General features: G+C 39.8%; 1 protein-coding gene across 5 annotated transcripts in view; it reads right to left on the bottom strand.

Annotated features, from left to right (window-relative positions):
* MTUS2 (microtubule associated scaffold protein 2) overlaps nt 1–26051 on the bottom strand; it is a 307627-nt gene that overhangs the window by 154090 nt on the left and 127486 nt on the right. For all 5 annotated transcript variants that reach the window (XM_026860631.1, XM_026860647.1, XM_026860638.1 and 2 more), the window contains one exon: nt 21296–21502. In XM_026860631.1, the coding sequence (XP_026716432.1) occupies nt 21296–21502 (207 nt within the window). The remainder of the gene's footprint in view (nt 1–21295; nt 21503–26051) is intronic.

The raw sequence follows: 26051 nt of genomic DNA, 5'->3' as shown, positions 1-26051 counted from the left end.
TCATCTTTCACAAAGACAGACAGAGGAAAAGGAGAAGGGACTGATGATTCTGATGGAACTTCTTGATTCCTTTGAACCCACAAAGACACTCAGTCTTTGAGGATGTGGCCTCAAATCCTTCCCAAGCCATATGCTAGATCAGCATAGCTCTCACACTGTGCTTGCAGCCTCTGCATGGGGAACATTGTGAGATAGGCAAAAACATCTCCCCAGCAAGCAGCTGCTCTAGCCAAGCATGTCCCTCTAGCCCACCAGAGCACATTCATCTCAGTGAGAAATTATTCCCCTGTGCATTTTTTTCCACTGGATCCATTCCCAGGATCTGTGAGAACCTGGCTATTTTCTGCTGTCTTCTGGGGGAGGAGGAAGCAGAAGAAAACCTGTAGGAAACCTTCACTGGAGCAGGGAGGGCTGTGAGGACATCCACCAGCTACTCTTCAGGCCACTCACTGACAACATCATCTCAGGATTTTATTCACACCATGTCTGGGGGCCCAAGAGTTCTCTCCTGAGAGCTGACAAACTCTGCAAAATACAGCTGAAAACTTAAAAGATGCTGAGATACCTGTGATTCGGAAATAATTGGCAATGACGCAGCATATTCAGAATGAAAAAGTATCTTTTGGATTCCATTCTGACAAAAGACCAAGACAACAATGACTCTAATGAGGTAGAAACATCTAGGAAGTCACTAAGATAGCTCCAAATGGATCAATAGCATCAAAGGCAAACCATATGCCCTTCTGAAATAATAACATATGCTTTAAAGGACAAATGATTAATGAAGAATTGGTTAAGTGGGATACATCGAATGCAGCTACAGAAGTGCAGGACACTGCTACTACAGGCAACTGGGTGGGAAAAGATCACAGCCCAGTATCACCATCTGTACATGGGGAAAAAAAAGAGGACAAAAAATAGCAGAGTTGGGGGTGGCAGTATTGTGAACCAGTTTATGAATATATTAAAATAGAAAATGCTGTATTCCAGGAACTCTTCATATTCACAGAAATAATCTTTCCATTAATCTGCACTTGATTACAGTGACTGTTTCATAATATGAATAGCTGCATCTCTGATGTGACATGTAGCACAAGAAATAGAAGATTCAGCCTTAAAGCACACCCAGCTAAAGATGAAGGACAAATTTTGGAGAGAACTACACATCATCCATGATGACAAAGAGAAAGTTAACAGTGACAGAATGGAAAGCAGCCAGATCAAAAGCAACCAGTGTCCATAGTTCATCTTTAAAGATAAGAGATGGCATCAGAATTTAAGGTATAAATGGATCGTAGCTGACTAAATACGGAGTGACATTTGAGTAAATATACCTGTACTAGTCACTTGCTTTCCTTGTACAAGATAAAATTAAAAAGGAATCAAAACCCTCAAATTATAGAGACAACTTACTGGGCAAAAATGTGATTATCCTGTTTCAAGCCAGCCAGAGACCACTACCAGGAAATCAGGACTTTCATACCTTCCCACTAGGAAGCAAACACACGAGCTAATTTGAATGCACTTCGTTTTTCAAATGACATCATATGAGCAAACCAGACTGAGTGGATCCCCTGGGCTCTCAAAGGCAGCACCTACAGTCAAGCAACGGAATCCCCCTTCCCAGCTTCTTCCTTGTGCACTCACTGAGGCACTAACCTTCATTGTGTTCAGCACAGCTCATCTATCTCATCTGTGATGGAATATTTCTTCTGACCGAAAAAACCCCTCTGCAAAATCTGACACAAAGACATATTTATTTCCAGATGAGAATAAACTGTTCCTCAGTCAAGGTGACCCTATCTAAACAAGCCCTTTCCCAAGCAGGCCTTCTCAGACAACCCTTAGACAAATCTGTGCAGGTGGCTGTGAGAGCTGAACCTTACAACTTCATTTTATAGGATAAACATGTCATTTTAATGCCTCTGACAAGGCCATGCTTCAGTGAGTGCATGAGCAGCATCCCGTCCCTGGCACTTACAGGCAGAGCTCCAAGGCATCGTAGGTTCATGGCCCTGATTTTTGTTTATGGTACTTTTAAGGACAGAGCTTAGAGTTTTTGTTTATATTTCAGCTGGTTTGAAGGCCAAGATGCAACATGGAGGTTTTTAATGTCTCTTGTGCTGGAGCAAGCGGCCCAAGGCTTGTTCAAGGGGAGGGCCTGCACTTGCATTTATTCTGACCACACCATGACTAACTTCAGAGGGTGTATGGAGATGACTGTTTCTGAGTGAAGAAAAACCCATGAGCAAACTGAGTTGGACCAATTAATCAAGAGTACCCTGCTCTACCTGTGGTTTCTGAGTTAGACCCTAGGAAAAAGTCATAGTTTATCTGTATGCAAATATGCTCACAGTTTCACTCCACTTTTTTCTCCAGAAGAATTCTCCATTCTACAGTGCAGTTTTTTGCAAACTAGCTTAAAGGGCCCATTCACTGCCAAAGCCTACTTATATGAGAAGAAAAAAGGTTTCTTTGCTCTTGATAAAAGAAATACATTTAGCACTGGATGACAATGCACGATTTTTGTGCTACGCAAGGACTATCATAGGTAAAACCAAACAGTTGCATTCTTTCATTTTAACTACTAAAGGCACCATTTGAAACATAGAGAAAGAGTATTTAACTTGACAGTGTCTGTCCGAAGACAAGTAGTTTAGAGGTAAGACATTAAAATATTGACAGCTGCTGATAAATATATACATATTTTGCCAGTAATAGATCATTTTTAACAGCTCAATACAGTGGTTTTTATAATGACTAAGACTGGTGCATTCATACCAGTAAACAGACCTCTATTGCTTCAGGAGAGATAATTGCTAGGCATTATATCATTTCATTTATAATAATTTCTTCCTCCCTAGAACAGAATTAATTCATAGGTAAGAGCATTGCTGGGTCATGCCAGGGGGTCCTAACTAGTGTTACCATAATAAAGCATTCAGAGATTTCAACTACCCTGAAATGCAGTTAAACCATGTTAATACCATCATTGTACCTTGAAGGAAGGAAAATAATTTACTTTATTCTGTAGTATAGAGAAGATTTACATTTAAATAAACTATTGCTTGAGTTGAAAAATTACAAACAATCTCCAATCTGTTTCTTTGTCACAGTATCTGATATCACTGAAAGTTTCAACACGCACAATTCCCTGTAACTACAATGCAATTCAGGGATATTTTAAGGGCAGAGCTCATCACCACAGCGTGCAATGCAGGGCTGTGCACCTGCCACATTGCTTCTGGCTGGAGAACACCATTTTCTCAGGTTGCAAGCAATTCTGATTAGCACTTGCAAAGTCATCAGTAGGTTTACAGAGTTCAAATATTATTTGGATTAATAAAATCCAAATCAACTGCACATGGCAGCACAGAGCACAACTGGGTCACTAGATCTCCAGTGTGTGGATTCTTAAGTCTTTATCAGCTCATGTTTAAGTGATTAAGTAGCACTATCAGGATTCAGAAGGATTTTCAATGATGAGATATTTATTGGGTCAAATATATATATTTTGTTATCAATATATATTATTATAAATTTTCAGTGATGGAATAAACACATGCAGAATCTTTCCCTAATGTAGCTTCAGCTACTGTTCAAAATGAGGGAGTCTAACAACTGTATTTAGGACAATGAAAAAAAAAATCCATGTGTGGAAATGGGACCAAAGGCTTTGTTCAGAATCCTTTGAAGAAATGCCTCCTGTGTTTTTTAATCAGCAGTGTGCTTGTACGAGTGCTGCATGTTCATAAAGCTATATTAGTATGCCCTCTCTTGTACAGAGGTCCCTCTGGCACTGGATAGGTTAAGAAATTCCTGGTATTAAATTAGCACACTGATTTTCACTGGTAAGAAAGCTCCTGAGTCTTAAATTACAGCTAAACTATTCCAACAGAGCCAAGAAGAAAATGGATAAATGTAGTCTTACAAAAAAAACAACAAAAAAGTAAACACATCTGAACAATTGCAAAGATAAGATGTATAGATCAGTTGAATTATTCAAATATTTTCAAACCAGATAGATAAGTATGTATTTACTCAATGTATCTGACCTGAGCTGACTGTGTTTCAGCAAACAGCATATAGCTAAGGAGAAGGCTGAACATTTTAATATACTCACTACTGCACAATAATTAAGTAGAAATATATTTGCTGCAATTGCAGCTCATGCTGGGCAACTTCTCCTACAACCTCATTTTAGAGCTACTTGTATTTTTACTTTATTGGGTTAGTAAAGTGAGCTTGTTTGGAGCAAGCAGAATATGCCAGCTCTTCTTTTTTTAAAATGCTCTGGTTTCCTTCACTAATCCATCACTAAAAGGCACAAACAAATTTACTTTGAATATAGCTTAAAGAGAACTTGGATGCTCACCTCCATTTATGGAAAGTTTTGAAGGTGTCAGGGAAGAGGATAAAGCACATTTAAAAGTATCATGACCTCAACCTGCGAAAGACTGGAGTCTGTAGGAGTTCAGATGGGTTAAAGCCATACCAAGAGCAGCCAGCACATAAATACAAGAGGCATTACTACATTTCACCCTTTGCAAGAAAAAGGATCACTATGTGGTATACTTCATTAATGAAAGGCTTGCACGTAGTGTGTTTGCCAAGGGAGACCAGTCTTCACAGGAGCACTTGGACTGCCCAGGGAGCTGTAGTCTTGGGTTCTCTTCCTGGCTCTCCTGTTTCCCTGATGGGTAGCCTTGTGCAAGCCATGTCAGCTCATAAAGGTTTAATTTCCCTGTCCTAGAATCACAGAATCATTCAGGTTGGAAAAGACCCTTGGGATCATCAAGTCCAACCATCAGCACTACTCTACAAAGTTCTCCCCTACACCATATCCCCCAGCATCTCATCCAAACGACCCTTAAACACACCCAGGGATGGTGACTCCACCACCTCCCTGGGCAGCCTATTCCACTGTCTGACCACTCTTTCTGTGAATTTTTTTTTTTCCTAACGTCCAGTCTAAACCTCCCCTGTTGCAGTTTAAAGCCATTCCCTCTTGTTCTGTCACTAATCACCTGTGAGAAGAGACCAGCACCAACCTCTCTCCAATGTCCTTTCAGGTAGCTGTAGAGAGTGATGAGGTCTCCCCTCAACCTTCTCTTCCTCAGACTGAACAGTCCCAGCTCCCTCAATCTCTCCTCACAGGATTTGTTCTCCAGGCCCTTCACCAGCTTCATTGCCCTCCTCTGCACTCACTCCAGCACCTCGAGATCTCTCTTGTATTGAGGTGCCCAAAACTGGACACAATACTCCAGGTGTGGCCTCACCAGTGCAGAGCACAGGGGGACTGTCACCTCCCTATGTCTGCTGGTCCTTGTAGGGGGATCAGTGATTGACTTCCATTATGAAGAGTTTTAAAAATTGAGGTTTATATTATTAGCACTCTATAACTAGTTCAGGCCTGGGAATCACACTCAGAAGAAGCAGAAGTCCAAACATGAGGAACCGAAAATTATCAGAGGTCTTTGAAAGTATGGCCTGGGAAAAAGCTGAAGTACTTGGATTGATTCACTTCTGCAGAAGGAAAATGAGATGAGACATGACAACAGTCTTCAAATATGTATTACGCAGAATCAATTCTCTGCATATGTATTGGGCAGAAGCGATTCTCTGCATCCTCTGCAGATAGAACAAGAGAAACAGGTATAAAGTCCTGAGAGAGAAATATAGGTTAGACATCATTAATTATTTTCAAAAAGTAAAAAAGTAATAAACTTTCTAGGCAAATTCCATCTTTTAAACATGTTATAAACAACAGTAGAGAAAAATCTTCCCCAAATCAATCAAGTATAGTTTCTCATGCTTCAGGACAAGGACATCTCACTGTGCTGCCCTGTTTTCAATGGCCCTATGTCTCTGATTGCCCTGAGAAAGCTTTGTGAAATGTCTTACATATATTAATTATAATTTCTTAATTGAAGAAGTATCTGTTATCGAATATGGGGTGGGGTTTTTTGTGGGTTTTTTTGGTTTTTTTTTTTTGTTTTGTTTTTTTTCTGGCTGCATTCTGGTTATATATATGCTTTTACTTGTACACTAGAATATAATGCACATTAGGACCACATTTTAGTTCCATGTATGTCATCCATATGAAAGCGCCTTTAATGTCTAACTTCCTTCTTCACTATTCTTTGATTAGCTTGTTCTAATTTCCCTGCAGTTTACATGACGCAGCTCTCTCTTTTCCCTACCCATTGTTAACAGGGAGGCAGCTCAGCTGCTGGTTCTGTAAAAAAGCCACCCATGGGATTAACTGAGCTCCAAGAAACTGCTTTATAAATTTGAATACTTTTTGATATGATAAATGCCAAAGCCAACTTTACAGAGAAGAAGGGCTATATGTACTTCATTGTTGAGGTGCTTCCATGCAAGTTCTCCCTCAGCTCCGAAAGTCTGGAAGGGACATGTTTTCATCTCATAAAGGCACAAATGTTCCTAAAACTTTCCCCAAGGATGCAGAGCTTTGTTCCACTGGAGATGAGAACAAGTGGCTAAATGTGACATTTGTGTCACAACACTTCAAACATGGTCCTGAAGCATTATCATGCTCCCCCCACCATCGTTTAGGGAAATCATCTCCTCCAGTGCATCATTCCCACAGCTGGTGGTTATTTTCCCTGTTGGGCTCCCAGGAGATCTCATGTCTGGATCTCTTATGTCTGGGTCTCTCGGACTGGCCATCCTGGAACAGAGCAGGTCCAGAGGGCTTGAGACACCTGAGCTTCAAACATCCCCCATAAACCTTCCATATACTCTGAGATGGCTCATGTGTGAAATGTGGCACATTCACATGTTCCTCACTTCTCTTTTCCACAAGGCAGGAATTACAACACTTGCCTGCCTCCCAACAGTTCTCTGAAAGAAAACCAATTGATGTACATAATATTCAGCAATACCTTTCAGTAGAATCTTCTTTAGAAGTATTAATATATTAATCTGCACTTAGACCTAATAAATTGACTGAACAGGTTTGTCCACTGAAAATAAAGGTTTCTGTATCTAGCCATATCATGTGAGACAGCAAGGATGAAGTCTGTCACCACACTCAGTCAATTCAGTTAGCACTAAAATGCAGGGAAATTTCTACAGAAACAGAGGGGCTGGCACTAACAACATTGTGCAGAGAAGCTCTCTGTATTTCAGGTAACTGGAGTTCTTTATGCAGCTGTAAATAAGTTATCCTTCAAGTGGCTACTAATCTATTGGAGTTTTGGTTGGTTGGTTGGGGTATTTTTAACAGAAGTGAGATATTTGTAAATGTAGGTTGTTTATTATCTGCTATTGCTGCAGTTCTGACTTGCAATCACAGTGGAAACATCTTGTTCCCAAGTCCCCTAAATGATAGGGATTCCCAGCTGGTGCTGCAGCACAGTCTGCTAGAGACCTCTCCTTCTAAGGTATATGGCACTGAGTAGTTCCCATGAAGCCAATTAAAGAAATTATTCATGTTAGTATGAGTGCAAGTGATCCTTAAGCCTTTAATTACTCCCTGTACTTTTACTGTTTAATTCCTATGCACCACTCTGAGATCTTCAAGAGTTTGCCTTGAAAGCCTGTGCTGCAAACCACCATGGCTCATGAACAACTTAGGACTCCTGACGCAGGGTGGGTGCCAGGGCCACCCCCAGCTAAGCCATCCCTTCCCATCTCTCAACACCCACAGATTGCTCAGAAACTTTGAAGCACCAGCAGAAAATCTGCTTAATCTCCAGCACAATACTGCAAAGATAGAAGGGAAGTATAAAACCTAAAGCCCCCCAGCCCTTACAGATCAACTGTAACTTATATAAGGTGATTTGTTCCTGTATCTTTGCTAAAAGGTTACCATACTTGAACAGTTTGAAATCTGCTAAGTAGAATGTAGATTGCCAAGCAACAAAAGTCCAGTGTCAACCGTGGCTTATTTATCTCCATGTCTGCAAGCTACTGCTAAAGAGAGATTAAATTTAAATAAATTTATTCTAAGCGTAACCAAAATGCTGTAAATAACATATCACTTGATACGCAGGAATATATACTACATACCATAGGATATAAAGCACACTAAGTGCTGTAACAGCCTAACTTTCAGGGGTTTATTTTACTGTACTATGATTCTACATCTCAGCTCTCACTCTCAAGGCACATTTGTATTAATATTATCAGGTCCAATACCAAGCCAAAGACAGAGATCAAGAAAGTTGAGAGCATTTGGTTCACAACTGTGCTCCTGCTCACAGCAGGACACTCAACTTCAGAGCACTGTGTCGGTGCAAGATGAGATGTCACAAGGTACCAGCTGCCGGCAAGCATGGCTCCTCTCGCCATCAGTCACAGGCAGAGGAAGCGCATTGCTGGCATCGGTGGCTTGTTAGCCATGGGCAGAATTTATCCACACTCAGAGACTGTGGGGCTGATTTGATTGAGCAAGGTATCCACTGCAGTCAGTTTGTTCAGCCCCAGTTGCCAGTGTGAGATGCCAGCACACCTAGCCTGGCTACAGGGTGAACCAGGGTATTATTTCAAGCAGTGGGAAGACCTTGTGATGGAGATGGAAGCTGCAAAAAGTTCAGAAGGCTGAGTAAGGAGAATACCCTGACATCTTTAAAATCCAACCAGCAGAAAACAGTTAAAAATTCCAGTGGAGCTTACTTCCCCCCAAAAGTTCCTTCTAAAATACCTTTACAATGAGGCAGTTTCAAGCAAGGAGGCAGGAGTTTCCTGGAAGGATTCTCAAAGCTAATTACATATACATTTAATTAGTTAATTACAAACTGCAAGTGATCAGGGTGAATCTTTGTGCCTGCTGTAGTGGAGGAAAATGTTAACCACAGTTCTTATTTATTTCCAGTCTTCCAAATCACACGCATCACTAGGAACATGTGTAGTGCCATGGAAGTGACGGACAGAACCAATAAGGCAGGGAGTCCCTCATCTAAAGGCACGAGACAAACCAGCAGAACAGAGATAGTGGACAGGCATTTTGGAATGAAACACTAATTGAATGACCACATTTTAAAAACTGTTAAAATAGGGAACTTAGCATATTTTAGCAGGATGATTACTCCAAATATATGGGCATATGGGAAGAGGAGAAGTCACAAATAGATGACTGCAGAGATCAGAGTATCACTGTTGATGATCACAGAGTAAAACTGGATGAAGAAAGGCTGTGTGCTAACAGGTATCAGGATATGGGAAGCATTAAGAAGTGAAGCTAGTGCCTCATCATTCTTCTGGTACAGAAGTATTTCTCATGTGGAAACAATAATGGTAGTTAGGAAACTTCCATCAGTAGTGATTAAATCTCTATTGCCCACATCAGAAGTGTGTAAAAACAAAAAGAGAGGCATTTACCCTCGATTACAACATGGCTTCTGTCATGTCAAGCTGCTAGAGAAAATTGTCCCCCATGGGCCAAGGACCTGTGATATTTTGTTCTCACCCAGCCCAGGGCTGGGCACGACCTTGGTGCTTTCCCTCCCCTCTGCCCAGATGGCAGTGGAGGAACACTTCCCACTTCTGGCTAAGGACAGAAACTAGCTTATGACAGCTGGTGCGATACCACTGAGGGAAAGGTTTGCCATCTATCCAAACCAATTAAAACAAAAAAACAAAAAATGACATGGTTACAAAACTGTGGGGTCCGTGAAAAAGCCAGTCTGTTTTAAAAATGTACCAATCTTTGATGTTTTTGACCAGCTTGACTAGTTTTTTTAACATGATAGCTGGCATGCCCTAAAGTGGGGAATACCAAATTAATCCTAGCTGCAAATGTTTCAATCTGACGGTTCATAGTTTAATCTTCTGACTGTTACTGATAGCAATCTTATATCACTTAGCGAGCTGCTCGGGGGCTTTGTTCAATTAATCTGAATTTTTTATCTGCAGATACTTTTGATTCACACTACAGGTAGATGACAGTTCAGGAGTGCACACATTCCCTAAAGCTTCCCACCATCACAACGGAGCTCCAGTGCAGGATCGTAGGTAAGCCATGCATAATTCAGTACATTTCTTAGAGCAACTATCGCTTTGCCAAAGGAGTGGGACTGACTTGTACTCATAAGAGAGTTTCTTAGCATCAGCTTTTTTCTTTTACATTTTCATGCATCTTACTTTCAGTTTTAAGCTTTTTAAAACTACATCTTAGACAATTTTAGCACATACTAACTATTAATGCATTTGGAAGGCATACAGAGACCATGACGCTACCTCTTAGTCTTCTTACTTTCCCACACAGCTTGACAGTGTACAGGCCTGTTCTGTATCTAAATTTACAAGCTGTGACAAGTGATAAATATGCTAAGTCTAAAAAGCTATTGTGTACCTCTGACACAATTAAAATTCCTTAGATACCTAGATGCAGTACATAATACATTTAGTCAACATTAGAACATGTCAGAGAAGGAATGTTTTATCCCAGGACACATCCAAGCATCTAAAAATAGGCCTTCAGTTTAAATAAAAGTATTGTAATAATGTTCATTGGGAAATCCCCTTTCTTCAGATTACAAAAGTAATAGTAATTCCTAGATCATCTCATGCTGTGAAGTACGAACGGAGCAGAAGATTTTATAAAAAGTGCCAAATACATGATATATTCTTTTCTAAGGAGAAAAATACTGGTTAAAAGCGATGCATTTTTAATTCTTTCATCCAACCCAAGAAGGTCATACCACATGCTTCAGGGCGCAGACTGAGCTCTGGCCTGCCCTAATCCATACAGTTTAGCAACAGAAGAGGATACAAGGGTTTCCCAGGTTTGGTCATAAGAAGTTTTGATCAAGACACACCCTTATATTCAAAACATATGATTTTCACTCAGTTTTGCTTAGTGCTCTCTGGAGCTTGTGTATACCTTTCCAGGAATGGCTGGCAGGAAGACAATATAGCTGTAATGTGTGATAGCAAGGAAGTTCACCACTGACTAAATATAAATATAAAGCTATCACAGCACCTGAAATGTACACTATGTTTAAGGTGCAAAGTAATGATAGGAAACAATTCATTCCTTCATTTACTGTATTCCTTCTCTACTTTTAGTGGTGAGGCAGAAGGGTGTCTCCCAATTCTTCTTTGCCAATTAGAAGCTATTTTCTTTCTTTGTGGCAGTTTAAGGAATATCATGGAATTTGTCTCCTTTGAGAAGGCTGCTTTAAAAAAATGAAAACAAAAAGAGAAGACTGATTTGTGTTCAGCTGGAGAAAGGTTCATGACATGCAAGAACTGATCTGGGTTCATTTTGTGTCACCAAGGTCCACTGCGCAGTTAATGTTGCTGGTGGTTGTTGCTGGCATCAGTCCACCAGCTGGCCAAGTAGGCATCATCTCCATTGCATTCTGGTTAGCAATGTCTACCTCTTTACATAGAAACACACACCATGCAACACCTAATAGCCCAATTCAGACAGTGTGCACTAAAATAACACAATGACCTTATGACCACTTGGTGGATCTGCACACAGCGCAAGATGTGCCCCATTCTGAGATGGACTTTAACGCATGATCCGACATCGAGGTTTGTATGGGAACACTGCCAGCTATTCTGGCAAGGTCCAGTTCCCATCTGTGAATCACAGTACCTTATTCTCTCATCCTAAATGCTCATATTTCTGCAAAAGAACTTCTGAATGTGTAGACATCTACGGACATAGCGATGGTAACTTGTACTGTATGAAACCATATCAGCAGTCCATGAAGTTGGGAACAGCATAAAGATTTACACTATGTATCCCAGCTTAATTTACTTCTTGCCACAAGGAACAAGAGAGTCAAGGCTTGTTTGCAAATTGTAGTTCAACCTGAAAGCGGCAGCATTCTCCTCCAACCACACCAACCCCACAGGTGGACCCTTAAAGCTGCTACATGCTACCATTTCTCAGGCTCATGTCTGAGGGACTGAACATTTGCTAGCTGCTGGCGGTGGTATTGCTGTCTAGTATGTCAAAGAGCCTACAGTTTGTGGTAACTCCCACCCAGGAGAAAAATACTGCGGAATTGTTTCCATTTTATTCAGCTTAGCGTTCGTGATTGGAGGGTCTCAGTTTGTCATTTTTCTGCCAGTGCTGGTTTTACTTACTTCAGACTTCAGTCAGCTTTCTTCTATCACTTAAATTAACTTTGGAAATCCCCAATTGAAAGCCTCTGCTCTTGCACCTGTCACAAGACAAATAACCACAATATTTTGAGCTGTTTACAGCTTCATGTAATCTTGCCGAGGCCTCTAGAGACCCTCATGCAGCAAGCCGGAAGGAGAGACTGTTTAAGCTTCAATTTTCAAGTTCTTGGAACATAGCTAACAGAATTGTGTCAATACTGTAAGCTGCAAAAGATGCTGTTTCTTCTTTTTATTGCAGATATTTTCAAGAGCACCTGGAAGACTTACATATATGACCTCAATTTTAACCTGTTTGGACTAGATTAGTGAGATGGAAAAAATGTCATGGGTGAGATTCCAGCCCAACCTCTACATGGGAAAAGTTTTCCCTCTATAAATAGCACGGCACTCTTTTGGCTGTAACACTTCTCTTGCTACTAAATTAGAATTCACAAGTCTTCTGCAGGATTCATAATGGGATCAAAGATTAGAAACTTCTTTGAAGTTTGTCTTCCTTTGCTCCACTGTTAATACATACCTGCACTAATCCACGATGGTTCTCATAAACTAATCAGCACCCTCCCTCCCCAAAAGGAACAAGTATACAGGCTTTTTCCAAATCCCCATTTATTTGTGTTCATTATTCACACTTCATTTTGCAAGGGCATAACATTTTGTTAATTGATTTTTCATGTACTGTAAAGAGGCCAGCTCTGTTTTCTGAAACCTTTTGGTCTAAATGCGATTTGCTGGCAATATTTACAGTATTTATAACTTTGGTCCTGTTTAATGCTAGTAAGGCAAACAGTGGATAGAACTGTGTGCATAACAAATCCATAATATTTCACCTTTGAAAACAGCTATTAATACGATTCCAATGACATAATCTCAGACTCACTTTTTTAATTCGGTCCTTCTTGAAAGAGGTCAAAGAAATACTGAACCTCAAGGTTGTTTGCCTCTTGTTTAGGAAAACAAGCTAACAGCCTCATTGAACCTAAGCAGAAATTACACAAGGGAAAATACAATTCCAAAAATGCTTTCAAAGTTTCCATAATTCAAAACTGTAACATAGGTATTTCTTTGTCTCATTGTGACTCAAAATTGGCTCATAACTACCTTATCAAACTTCTTGTATCTTTAAATTAATGTTTATTTTTGAAAAAAAGCTATTTTGGAAAAAAGCCTATTATCACAGAGTTTGTAAAGATTTTTGTCATTCCCAGTAATTGGTTCAATTGGGCACCTGACTCAAACTTTAAAGCTGGAGTCCCTCACTGTGCTCACTGTCTCTGACCTCACAGACAATGCAAAATGTTGAATTGAACCAGAAGCAGTATGCAGTGCTTTTGAGATGGATATTTATCGATTTGAATGTATCTATATTTCCACACACTTGAATTTCAGAAAGCACAAAAACTGTGAAGTCAATTAAATACCCCAGTGACAAGCCCCATAGTTAGACATCCAGAATTAACCCTTTCTAAATATTGATTTATAAACTGTAATAAAATGCATGAGAGGGACATGCTGAAAAGGAAAGTTTCTCAAAAGTCCTGCAAGGTCGTTTTTCATTAGTGGGAGACTGAAGATTCTAACTGTGATTCCATTAGAAGGAAGGTTAGTCCAGAATGGAGAGGGGGGGGGAAGGAAAAAAAAAAAAAAGAAAGAAAAAAGTTATTTAAAATTAAAAAAAAAAAAAGAGAGAGAGAGAGAAATGGAAGAGCTTTCATTTCTTCAAAGCTTTTTTTTCTTAATTTTTCTTTGGGCTAAATTAAGACATTAATCCATTCTGATGAATGCCCATTGGGTTCACTTCTAAAGGAGTATTTCCCCCCTCATCAGATAGAATAGGAATATCAGAGTATGAAAAGGAGACAATTTATAGTGAGTTTCTGGTCTTCAGAGGGGTTTTAATTTGGATGTGACAGATATGTTCCAGCTGCTGCTTGCCTGCCTTCATATTTTCAAAAGGACATTTTAAGTGCTACTCTTCTGAGTGCTGTGCGTCCCTAGAAAGACATGCTGTGCTTGCCCCCATTAGAGGCTCCAGACTGACTGTGGCTTTTCCCCAGATTTTAAAAGCCACACTCCACTGGCAGCTCTCTTCTAACACTGGCTGCAGAGGATACCAGCCTCATGTCCCCCTCACATCCCTATTGGAGGGGATTCTTTTCAGCCTCCCTGAAGACCAGGTGCTTTAGAAAATGTGATTTAAAGACTGAAAAAAAAATTTTAGAAACGGCTTCACTGATTTCTTTCTATCCCTCTAAGAAATGAATGAAGTCCATTATAGCGCAATAAAAAAAAAGTAGTCATGATCTCCTATTGGCCTGGTCGGAACAAATACAGCCATAGGACATCTCTAAAATAAGGGGGTAATGAAACAGCCCAGTAGAGGGGTACCTAAGCAGGCTGCCACAGTAGCTGCAATCATGAGACTGATCACTGAATCAACATCTCCCCATAGAGTCAAAGGAGAGAGATAGTTTGGGTGCCTATGATGGCAATAATCTAACTGTGGGGCAATGCACTACCTTCTCCAGTGAAACTGGTGTCTGGCAGCCTGATCTGCAAGTGGTTTGAACTGCTTTTTATCCTCTGCGGATTAAACACTAACAGTCACAGTAACTAAATTAGGCACTCATAATCAGTCAAATAATCCTGTGTGGAAATGGGCCAGGAAAGAGGATTTGTCACAACCCATTTCTTCCTTGTTGCCCCATTACCCAATACCTGCGCAAACATTTGTACTCTCCAACCCCATTTTACGGACGGGAAAGTGAGGTGGATAATTTAAGTCACTTTTTAAAAGCCAGACAGAAATAAGTGCCAAAAACTAGGACTGGAGCTGCCAGGTCCGAGCGAGGACAATTTTAGCACATGGACACAAAATCTCCCAGACCAGCCTTCTTACACCTAAAAATGCAGATTTTATATGGCATTTTATAACAATAACAAGCATGATGATTAAGCACTCTGTTGAAATTGAGCTGGCATGAGAGCTTGGCAAAATTCTTTCAACTGTTTTTTGCTCATAAAAAGCAAGCTTTGCAAAATTGAGAGTTTCATGGATTTTTTCAGTTTTGACAAACTTCAGCTCAGTAAATTTGCAACCCCTCCGAATGTTTCAGGTTGGCATCTTCATATAAAAGTAGTTCTGCATTTCCAAACCAGCTTGATCTTCCTGCTTCTACTTATTCATTGCAGGGAGTGGTACAGACCTTCCCAGTGTGGTACTGCTTCCCTCTTCTGTGCACTCTGGCGGGCAGGGGAAGAGGCAACAATTTAGACAGAAAAAACATTATCTAAGCTATTAAAATGTTATCACATTTAAAATATTGTCACAACCACCCTATCTAAAAAACACTGAAATTAATGGACAATTTATGCCTCAGCACTGTTTTTTCAATCTCTGCAAACAGAGAGAAACCACTGTGCCTACACCTCCAAGTCATTCTTTGAATGTTTTTTTATCCCAGCTGTAACAACTAGAGTATGAAAAGTAAATGTTGAGAGTCTGGAAGGCAGCTGAAATGTCTTCTCAGCCCTTGCTCTTCCTGACTGATATACTGCACTTTTACAGATCCTTTGCCCCACAAAGCTGAAAATCCTAACTCAATACTGTTCTATTTTAGTCCTATTCAGAGTGAAGTGATGGCATAAAGTGATCCTTCCACCAAAATATTAATATCAGAAAGGAAAAAAAATAATTTGACATGTAGAAAAATTAACATAAAATCAGTTATAGACATATGATTGGAATGTATTTTCACATAGGAAAATCTTTGTGTTTACATAATGTATTTAAGAACAATTGGTATATCTGTCCATCACGTGAGAGTCTTGAATGTTCTACCTTTTTTTTGAGGCAATTAGCCATCTATTCAAGGCTTCTGTGCTCACTTTAATTTCCCCATTTCTCCACCCACCTGAATCTTACACTTTGACATCTTTGCTTATTAGAATGGAAATTCAACATTTAGCAAGGCCAGGCAATACAAGGTCAAGAACCAGTGTGAAATCTATGTCAAAGAAGGAATTGTGGAATTTTACATAAAACATGCCGTTTCATATTTCTATAATTCTAAACAAGACAATAGCTGTCATGAGATACTAAAACAAGTTTTGAAATATTCATCACCATTTTCTTGCTCAGTCTGAAAAGAAATTGCTCAGAGCTGTGGGTAGATATTGAATAGCATTATGTCTTTTAGTCTAGCACCTTGCCAGAGAAGAATTGCCTCTAACACCATGCTATTATTCTATTTTAAGAATTTTAAGAAACAGGGATTTCATCACTTGATTTGGAAGATTATTTAACAGACTAGTAGGCTTTATGACTATGAAGTATTTCCTGGTATTATACCTACATTCTTCCATTTCCTAAACTCATAGCAATTATTATACCTCAACTCATTATAAACATCCTTCTTCCAGTCCTCCACACATCAAACTGTTTTCATGGTGCTTAATGAACTGTTTCCCATGTGGTACTTACAGCATGTTAGAGTCTATTCTGATGAAGTACATAAAGCTAATTACATGAGCAGGATATTCAACTGATCACTAGAAATCCAGATACAACAAGTGAGAGAATTCTAGGGCCCTTAAACTAGTAAACCAGAAACTACAGCCTGGGCATCATGTTACTGCACTGTGGAATCACAGCATAATATTGGGAACAACATCCCACAGCTGTGGACCTTTGATGTATGACGTGAATGTATTGGGCAAATTTTATTGGGGCAGACACTCCAAATCATACTGGTTTCAACCTTAACATGACTTTTCTAGTGATTCACTTTTTCTCATATTTAGAAGAGAATACTCATGCTCATCTTAGATTGAAATATCTGCATTTTTCAATTCTAGCTAATTTACACTGTAAACCAACTCAACAACAACACACAAAAAAAAGTCTGTCTGAATAAAGAATAATTGTTAAGAATATTTCATATTTTTAAACCTAAAAATCAGTAGACCAGAGCTGAGGGTAAATTTGAACTTTTCAAGTAATCTTGAACAAAAATATTACTGGAAAAACCTATCTGTGGCATGGAACAAATCTGGGGAGGGCTGATAGCAGGACCTGGAGCTGAGCCTCAGCCTGGCATTTCCCAGCTGTTCCACAGATTTCAGGCCATGTGGCTTTGCCCCAGCAGAAGACCTCATGTGGGCCTTGCTGCACTGTGGTATAGAGTTGCTCTGATGTGAGAAGCCATGGGAGGTGTGAAAGGGGCATGGAGAGTTGCACAGTCACACTTGAGTGGAGAGGAATGTTACTAGCAACAAAGGATGGACCCCTCTCCATTGGTACAGTGAGCTCTCACTACCGCTGCTTCTCTGAGTTGTTTTATTCAAACACAACTGCCCTTGTATGCCATATTGAACAAAGAGCTCACCCTGAACCATTTCAACCATTTTATTGTGAACATTGTGGGACAGCCCCCTGATCCATCCTAGGACCCAGCTTCAAAATGGACTGGTCTTTGGTTTCTGTCACTGCATCCCACCGCCTTCATCAAGGTGAAAAGCTGCTTCACATGCCACCGTCATTTTGAATGAGCTTCACAGATCCTGATTCCCCTGTGTGCAAACTGCACATTACACGCAAGCAGCAAAATGTGGATTTTAAATGGGCAAAATGGACTAGTGACCCTGGTTTGCAGGTCAGTTCCCTGCCACAGAAGCTGGTGAGATGCTGAGTGGTTTGGATGCCAGAGCGGTCCCTCCAGCCTCAGCACACAATTGGGCAGGACCCCATAGGAGCAGAGCCCTGTTACGACTGATCCTGATTAGCAGCTGATGGCACAGCTGTCTCAGTTGGCATGTTATTGGCAAAGAGCAGCCTGGTTTATACCCACACTCAAGGTATGGGACTTGGGGAAAGAGCAGAGACAAGCAGGCAAGCACTGCGCAGCCTGCTCTGTCCCTACCATAGGAAAAGAGCACAGTCCCACCACTGCAAATCCATGTAACTGAGTCAATTAGAGTATGTGAGCTATTGCCAGAAAGTCACCCGAAGTGCACAGCACAGGCTCTGTGCACATCCAGGATTACTGCTTTCAGAGAGGTCACAGGAAGGGGAGAAATCTGGTGAAGAACAAAGCTGCCATGTCACAGCACATTAACAAACTTCTCTACAACACAAACATCACGTCTCCTTTCTCTAAACGAGTGGGATTTTACTCTCTAGACAACATTTAATCAGCATTAGTATGCCAAAATGAGACACTAGCTGGGATTTCTGAAAAGAAAGGTAACCATTTGTTACATTTGGTTTGGGAAGAGCTAGCACCTCAAGATATGTGGCAGGGGAGAGAAAAGCAAGAACAGAATCTCAGTAGGACCCCTTCAAGAATTACTGTTTCCCCTAAAACACTCTGCCCCTAAAATAAACCTGTGTTTTCCTCTCAGCCAGCCATAGTCATCTGCTTTTTAGCAGCTATACAACATGATATTTTTGCAGCAGATACAAGATCTTGAGGTGAGCCCCTTCATTTACAACAGTAGCAGCCTCTCTATTTATAACTCATGCACACTTGCAAGATGTTTTCAATTACTTCTGTCTCCCTGACACGCAGAGATACTGCTTGAATAGGAAATTGTATTATCATACATGTTTGAAGATTTCTAAAGCTAGATTGCATTTTCTACCCTACTGAACTAGGAAATTAACAGTAAAACTTTACCCTGCCCTATAGAAAGCCTGATTTAGTCAAAGACATGATCTCAGGTAGTAACTACAGAATCAGCTATTTATTTAATTTAAATAAAACCATTCTTCCAGCAGACAGTGAAGGTAAGAAATAATATGTCATTCCTGAGCTAATACTTCTCCCCTACATCCACACAGGGTTACTTCTGTTGGAAGTGTGTTAAATAAGATGCTGTAGAATGAGAACTAACTAATTTGTGCTCCCTGGGTGTTGGGCAACTAATCTAACTCTTGCTGGCACACAGACTATAAATAGAAAAAGGCGATACAGTTTCACACTGATAACATTTCTACAAAAGTTAGTAATTCAACAGTACAGAAACCATTTTTTCTTCCTACCTATCTGCCCTATAGGGAGTGATGAATGGGAATTGTGTTGCCTTTAATTCAAAGAAAGCAGGTGATGTTAGGTGTCTTCTTGTGTGATGACTTACCCAAGGGCTGACACCCTAAACACAGGGTGTGCCCTCACCTGCTTGGTAACACAACTTCTCCTTATCTCACACAGATCTAGGAGGAAGAATTACACATTTGGATTTGAAGACAAATAAAAGACTTCTGGACTGGACAGTTGTGCATGTCACAGGAACCACATCAGAAAGACAACCCGTGGGAGGTGCTCATTCTCTTGCTCTCCTGTGGAGGTGTAGGGAAACTAGACAACTGCTTAGATGTACTCTCTAACGTCAGCAAGAGCAGAAATGATAGGTCCTATTTTTCATCAGGTGACAGGCTGAGTTCATCTCTACCCAAATTTGTACAAGCAGAACACTTCCCCTGGGTAATTTTTGTATCCATCAGAAACGTTCTTGCAACATGCATAAATTGTACACAACATCCTAATTCCAGCATGAAAGAGGGCTACCATCTTCAACAAAGTGAGCTGGAAAAAAACATATGCGCCAAGGACTTCCACATCCTTCTGGTGATTGGAATATGATTTCAGTTTTTATGGGCTTAATGTATAATATAATATAAAAATGCACCAGAATATATAAATGACATCAACTTCTTTTAAGGTGGTCAGATGTAACTTTCTAGGTCTGAGATTACTGATGCTTTTTCCACAGTTTTTTTGAATAGAAATCAATTGACTCAAATTCCACTGTTTGGAGTCTTTTCCTTTTAGAAAATTCTCAACTGTATGAACATATATGCATGTATGTGTTCAAGGATAGTGCTGTACCTACAGATGTTATTTTTTTCAGTTTCACACCTGAAATTGCTAGACAACAACATTTCTTGCAGAGGTGTAGCTTAGGTCTAATCAGAAATAAGACAATTCTGTCCCTAACAAAGGTTTTACATAACCAAAGACAAAAAGATTACACCAGAGACAAAGGAAAAGGTTTCCAAAGGCATAAATGTAGGGTAAAAGCACGAATTGAAAGAGGTTGACTACCCTCAAGGTAAAGTTTATTAGGAAATAAACAGAAATGAGCAGTCAGTCCAACAGTAAAACAAGATACAAGTCTATGTTTGGGGGCACTGGAAAAGTTACAAGTCCCTGGACACATTAGTCTTTAGCATTTGAATCACCCCATATACATGGGAAAAGAAGAATCCTTAGGGTTTTTAAGTATTTTCATTTTACTTATTTTAATTCACTGCAAGTTAATACAAACACTGAAAGATTTAGGAACCTGCAGCATCTCGTCTCCTCCGGTGCTTCATATCACCTGGTCTGCCCTGTCTGCATCCCTCCCAGGCTGATACCGCTTGCTTTGATGTTGACACAGTTCAGGCTCAGTCCAGTCTTCAAAGAAGAACGGACATGAAAATCCTGCAACCCCTTTCCACTTCAAACCCAGGGCTCATGCACACTTCCCAAGGACTGCACAATCCAGTGGGCATTATTTTGTACTTAATAAAATTAACAGTCTTTACAGAAAATAGGATTTGAAATGTCACTGCAGCCATGGGATCCTTCCAAGTCTGATAGATGAGACAACAACTATGGTATCAGTTCCGATCCCTTTCATATCACTGACATTATTTGATTAATTTTCTAAACTTATTTTATTACAATGCATATTAAGAGGCAGAAGAAAAGCAGGTGAGAAAGACTATGTTGCTCATTTAGATGATCTTTGATCCTAAACTCAAAGCTGAAATATACTTACCAAACACAGTTTACTGTGATTATTTACTTACTTCAGTCTGTAAGAAGGGATATTCTAAGTAAAAACAAAATACAAAAATGCCTCAGGCTCACTTTTAATGTGATTTTCTCTGCAGCAGGGGAACCAGCCCCTTCTTATTTGCAATGTACATTCAGGACTTATTTATCTATTATCAATAATATTTTTAAAAATAGCACTGGGAAATCAAGATTCCAAACCTACAATGCAATGGCACAGAAGAGATTAGTGAGTGCTGCACAGATTACAATAGTCTTAACTTAGACACAAACTCCAGTCTGGACATTCATGGAATACATGTATTTAATATCACTCCAGAAAGAAGGACACTTTTTGGACTTACGGTTGGTTGTCCTGCTTTGATCACTCTGAGCACTGTCGTTTGACTGGTTGCTGGAGACAGAGGATACACTTGAGCTCCTGACAAAACCAAATGTGGCCAGTTTAGCTGCTGGTAACCGTGAATAACCTGGTGGACGAAGACCAGACTGGCAGGGCTTGGGGAGATTTGATTTTGCAGCACTTGGACATGAACCTTTCTTAAGATCAACTGAAAGAAGGAAAAAGAAAGAATTTTTTATTAAATAAACTAAACTGGGATATACTAAGCATTACCTCTCCCATCTGCTACGTAAAGTCAGTATAAAGACTGAATATATGTTTTAACAGCTGATCAAACTACAGTGATGTCTTATTCTTTGCTCCACTACAATGAAGTTCTGTAGAACAATTACAGGTTGCAATATTTTTTAAAGCGTGAAATGCAGTAAGGACCCATGAGGCATAACTCAAACTTCCAGTAAAGTAATGTAGTTCAAGTCTGCTAAGATTTTTTATAATGTTATCTTCTTTTATGCTGTATCACTTTCTAATTTTACATTTGTTATGTGCCAATTAAAAAAAAAAAAAATTACACAGAGACAAACATGCTATGCATAGCTGCCAATTTTGGAAACTATTGTAGAACACCAACAAGCCTCTTCAAGGACACAGGACTTCTTTGTATTCCATCAAAGAAAACACTTCTTTGAAGTCTTTCTTTCAAATATTGCTAAAAGAAAATGCCCTTTTCTTGCAACAAGCCTGGGAACAAGGACATGACCTGTAAAGTTGTACTTTTTTAACATATCACCAGCCATTTCCACTGAGAGACTTCTTACTATAAACCAATGTGAATGACATCAACCAAGTCTCAGACAACTGCCAATAGCAGGCTTATAAAAGATGAAGTTTGACAACAACAGTAGTTCAGCTAACATGTCCCCTGTGGTAACTAGTAACTGGTCATCTGTCTCTAACTTGTGTCCTAACCTGTATTCTGCTGCCCTTGCTTAGGTGAACTTTTCTAGGCAAATCCAGAACATAGGTCCATAAAAGCTCCAAATTGTCTTCATGGACCAAAGGTCCGTGAACATGGCAGGATTGTCTTCAAGGACCAAAGATTAGAGTTTGCTTTTTATTGGAAAGTCTGGATACCAAGTGAATCTGGACCTCAACTGTACATAAAATCTGGAGAGAGCTTTTCTTTGTAGGTTTGACAATAACAGATCCTTGTTCCTTGTGGAATCTTGAGCAGCAAAAATCTATATTTAAAAAAAAAAATAAAATCCCAAAATTGTCCAAAAGCTGATGCTAGATTGTTTAATCAGTCATCAGGACCAGTGGGTTAGGAGACAAGGCAGCATTAAAACTATCAACATATTCTGCTAGAAAAGGCCACAAAGTCACCATTTTTCCATTTTTATTAAGTGAACATTATTTGTGCATTAGCCTGACACATACTTCAAAGCAAGAAGTGAACATTCATAATATAAAGGAAAAATAAAATTAACTGCACAGTAGGAATATGGTCTTCATATTATTCACTATTTATTCTTTTGTAAACTATGTAGGTCGCAGCCTTATTAATTTTAATGAAGCATTACACTTTGAGGAGACTTTGCAGAAAACAAGACTAAATCCTTTGAGCAGAAAAATGTTATGGGGATTTTGAAAGATAGTTGTGTACCTCATCAAAATAATAATAATAATAAGCTTTGTTTAACAAGCCTAAGCCTTTTCTTTTGAAATAGAAATATGTGTAACACCAAGCTGAAAAGAGTTTTGTTATCCTATAAGACACATTCCTATGAAAGACATCCAAAAATGCTTTTTGCTGAACACAATAATTTACAGACTCTTAAAAATACATGTTTTGTACCCACTTTTCACAAGTTGAGGCCTTTATTAAGACATGAGGAGATGGATGTCTGACTGCAGTACCTTTACCAGTCCAGAGGAGGACATGCTGTGGAAAGTAACCCAAATGAAAATAAATATCTACAGTGTATAATAAAAGACTGCTAAAATCCCTGTTCACTCTTTTGGCACCAACAGGGACAACTGTGGACTTTGATCCTCAGTCTGGCTTCATTTGGATGATGTGGAGATGGACTCAGAAGTAGCTTTGGGCTCCAGGTGCAGGTGAAAAGCAGTGCAGGCACATCAGCACAGAGAACAGATAAGGAGTGATGTTTGCCATCAGTTTACTGCCAGGCTGGTGCAGCATTGCTTTGACAGTGATCTATTACAGCTGGCTTACGTTTATCTGCAAAGCAACAACAAGCCAGACTTCTTCCCTCCCCACTGCTGGGGACATTCATGCCACATCTAAATGACCCCACAGCAAGGTACTACAGAACATTACCTCAATGTTTTCCTCAGTGCCACCAGCACAGCTTGCAATTACTGTGAATCATGTTAACTGATTTTCATGGGGGAACAAGAAAAAGTATCCAGTGAAAGGCTTTAAGAGTCCCAAATGCTAGAAATGACATGTTAATCATCTTTCAGACAGGCTCTCTCTGTTTGAGAGGACTGACATCTTCCTGTGTTAACAGCTGCTGAACGGCGGGACTCGAATTGTCTTATGCCAGTGTAAGGCTGCACTTTTACCATGGAAGGATGATCCTGTGCTCTTTCCCTTCCACAGCCAGATGCCTCATGCCCCACCACTGTTGATACAAACACTTCAGCAGTATTGTGGATTGTCCAGCTTACCCAGCTGTCTGCACACTCATACCCTTGCTACTGGCTGAGCATGGCCAAACATCAGCTTTGCCAGCTACCTAAAGGACTAATTACACAAGGGCAACTGTGTGTGATAAAAGGCAAACAACTCAGCCACAGTCTGCAAAATATTCCCTGTGTCGCATCAGTGACAGGACCAAGCCCAATTAGCCTCCAGATCTGAAGCAGAGATGAGTAACTGGGGCAAGCAGCTGCAGGAGCAAGGAACCTGGGGCAGTCAGGAGAAGGTATGGGTCTGTCTCTTGTGAGTTTTACAGTTTTCTGAAAAATGCACCAACAGGCCTGCACTATGTAAGCTGAGAGTTGAGACTCCTTTTTCCTAAGACTGTCTGAAAAGTCAGGTGGAGGGAGAAATCTTTCATTTTATAGCAAAAAACTATAAATATCATAGATTTTCTGCAGCAGAATAGGGGAAATTCCACTAGGGAAATTTCACTGGTGGAAACCGTTAGAAATGGGATTATTTAAAATGCACTTGAAATGCACATGCCCTAGGACGGTGAGGTTCAGCTGGCACTCCCATATCCCCAGATTAACTGCAGGGAAGCTCACACTGAGTCCCCAGGCTGTCCGCTCTCTGTACCACTGTGTGACCGAGCGCGTGCAGTCCATGGCACACCAAGCACCATGGGTGTCACTGAACAAGAATTTCCTTAAAAACAGGAGGTGTCTGGTGACAGATTGCCCAGCCATCTCCACCTTTTCTTCAAAATCTTTCTCCCAGACCTGGGCAGAGGAGTCAGTGTTTTTTCTCACATTTCTGTGTGTGTTTCAGTATATAACTTCAATTCAAATTCCCCCTGAACTATATTTTGTATCTTGAACTCATCATCATCCTTAAATTATTTTTCATTTCTCTTCTTTGTAATCCGGCTCTTCTGTACCACAAGGACCTGGGGGCAGGACATTATCCTCATTAGGGATGAATTCAAACCCTTAAAGCTAAGTCATTTTGTGTTTTCTTTCTCATTAAAACACATGACACATCAGCCTACTGTACATTATAATGTTCAAACGTCAAGTTTTACTATGGATGTTTTTTCTTTATTACTGTTTCTTATAAGTATAGAAGCGCTCCTGCAAACAAGGTCTGGGAGTTCAAAACAAAAGTTATTTTAAGAGCAGCTTTCATTTTAATAAAAAACTGCCAAAATAAGCTTTAAAAATTGGCAAAAAAAAATCTTTCCAGCTGTCTCATTGCCTGAAGCTAATTATAGAATTAAGTATTGTTGTCTGTATGGCACACAAGTGATTTTCTATGACACTTCAAGCTGTTCCCATCTAGAAACGTGAAAGCATTTTGAGATAGCGACTGATTGACACAAACCAGATGTGCCTGGAAAGCCTTAAGAAAAGTCTGAGCCAGACTTATGCATCCCTGCTGCACGTGAATCGCATCTCCATGCACATATATAAGAAACTTGCATGTCACTTCTCTGTGAAAGCTGAAACAGGTTTTAGCTGAAATGAATGAAAAAATGAAGAAAGTTACACAGATAAGTTCTTATGAAAAAAAGTAGTGGTTCAAAACTTCAACTCTGCTTGTGATTCAGGGATCCTTGGCAAGACTTTGTTTTTGTGTGGTGAGGTATTTGGTTGTAGGTTTTGTTTTTGTTTTTTGTTTCTGTTTTGTTTGGGTTTTTTTTTTTTTAAGCATTTCCATTAAAACTTTAATTATTAGGTGTCATTTTCTGTCAGAAAGATGCTGTGAACATAATTATTCTTATTTCATACTGGGAAATCTGGGGCAAAGAAGTTACCTCCAAGGTCACTCAATTACGAGCAGAGTTAACCCACCTCAGTTAACTCAATCATTGATATCTTTGCAGATTAAAAATACACTTTGCAAGTAAGAAACCTATTCTGATGCCACTACCTTTTCAGCTTCCCTGTTTTACACGTAATGACTTCTCTCTGAACAAGAACTGACAAAAGAGGCTTTAAAACAGAGGTTTTAATACTTTACACCTAAACAGCAGTGAGTAGGTTGTACCCAGCTCCCCTGATGGTCTCTTATCCAAATAATGTCC

Source organism: Athene cunicularia (genome assembly GCF_003259725.1).
Source record: "Athene cunicularia isolate RWA chromosome 1 unlocalized genomic scaffold, athCun1 chr1_part1, whole genome shotgun sequence".
Lineage (NCBI taxonomy): Eukaryota > Metazoa > Chordata > Aves > Strigiformes > Strigidae > Athene > Athene cunicularia.
Note: the sequence above shows the minus strand (reverse complement) of the source record. Positions and strands in the feature narration are given on the sequence as shown.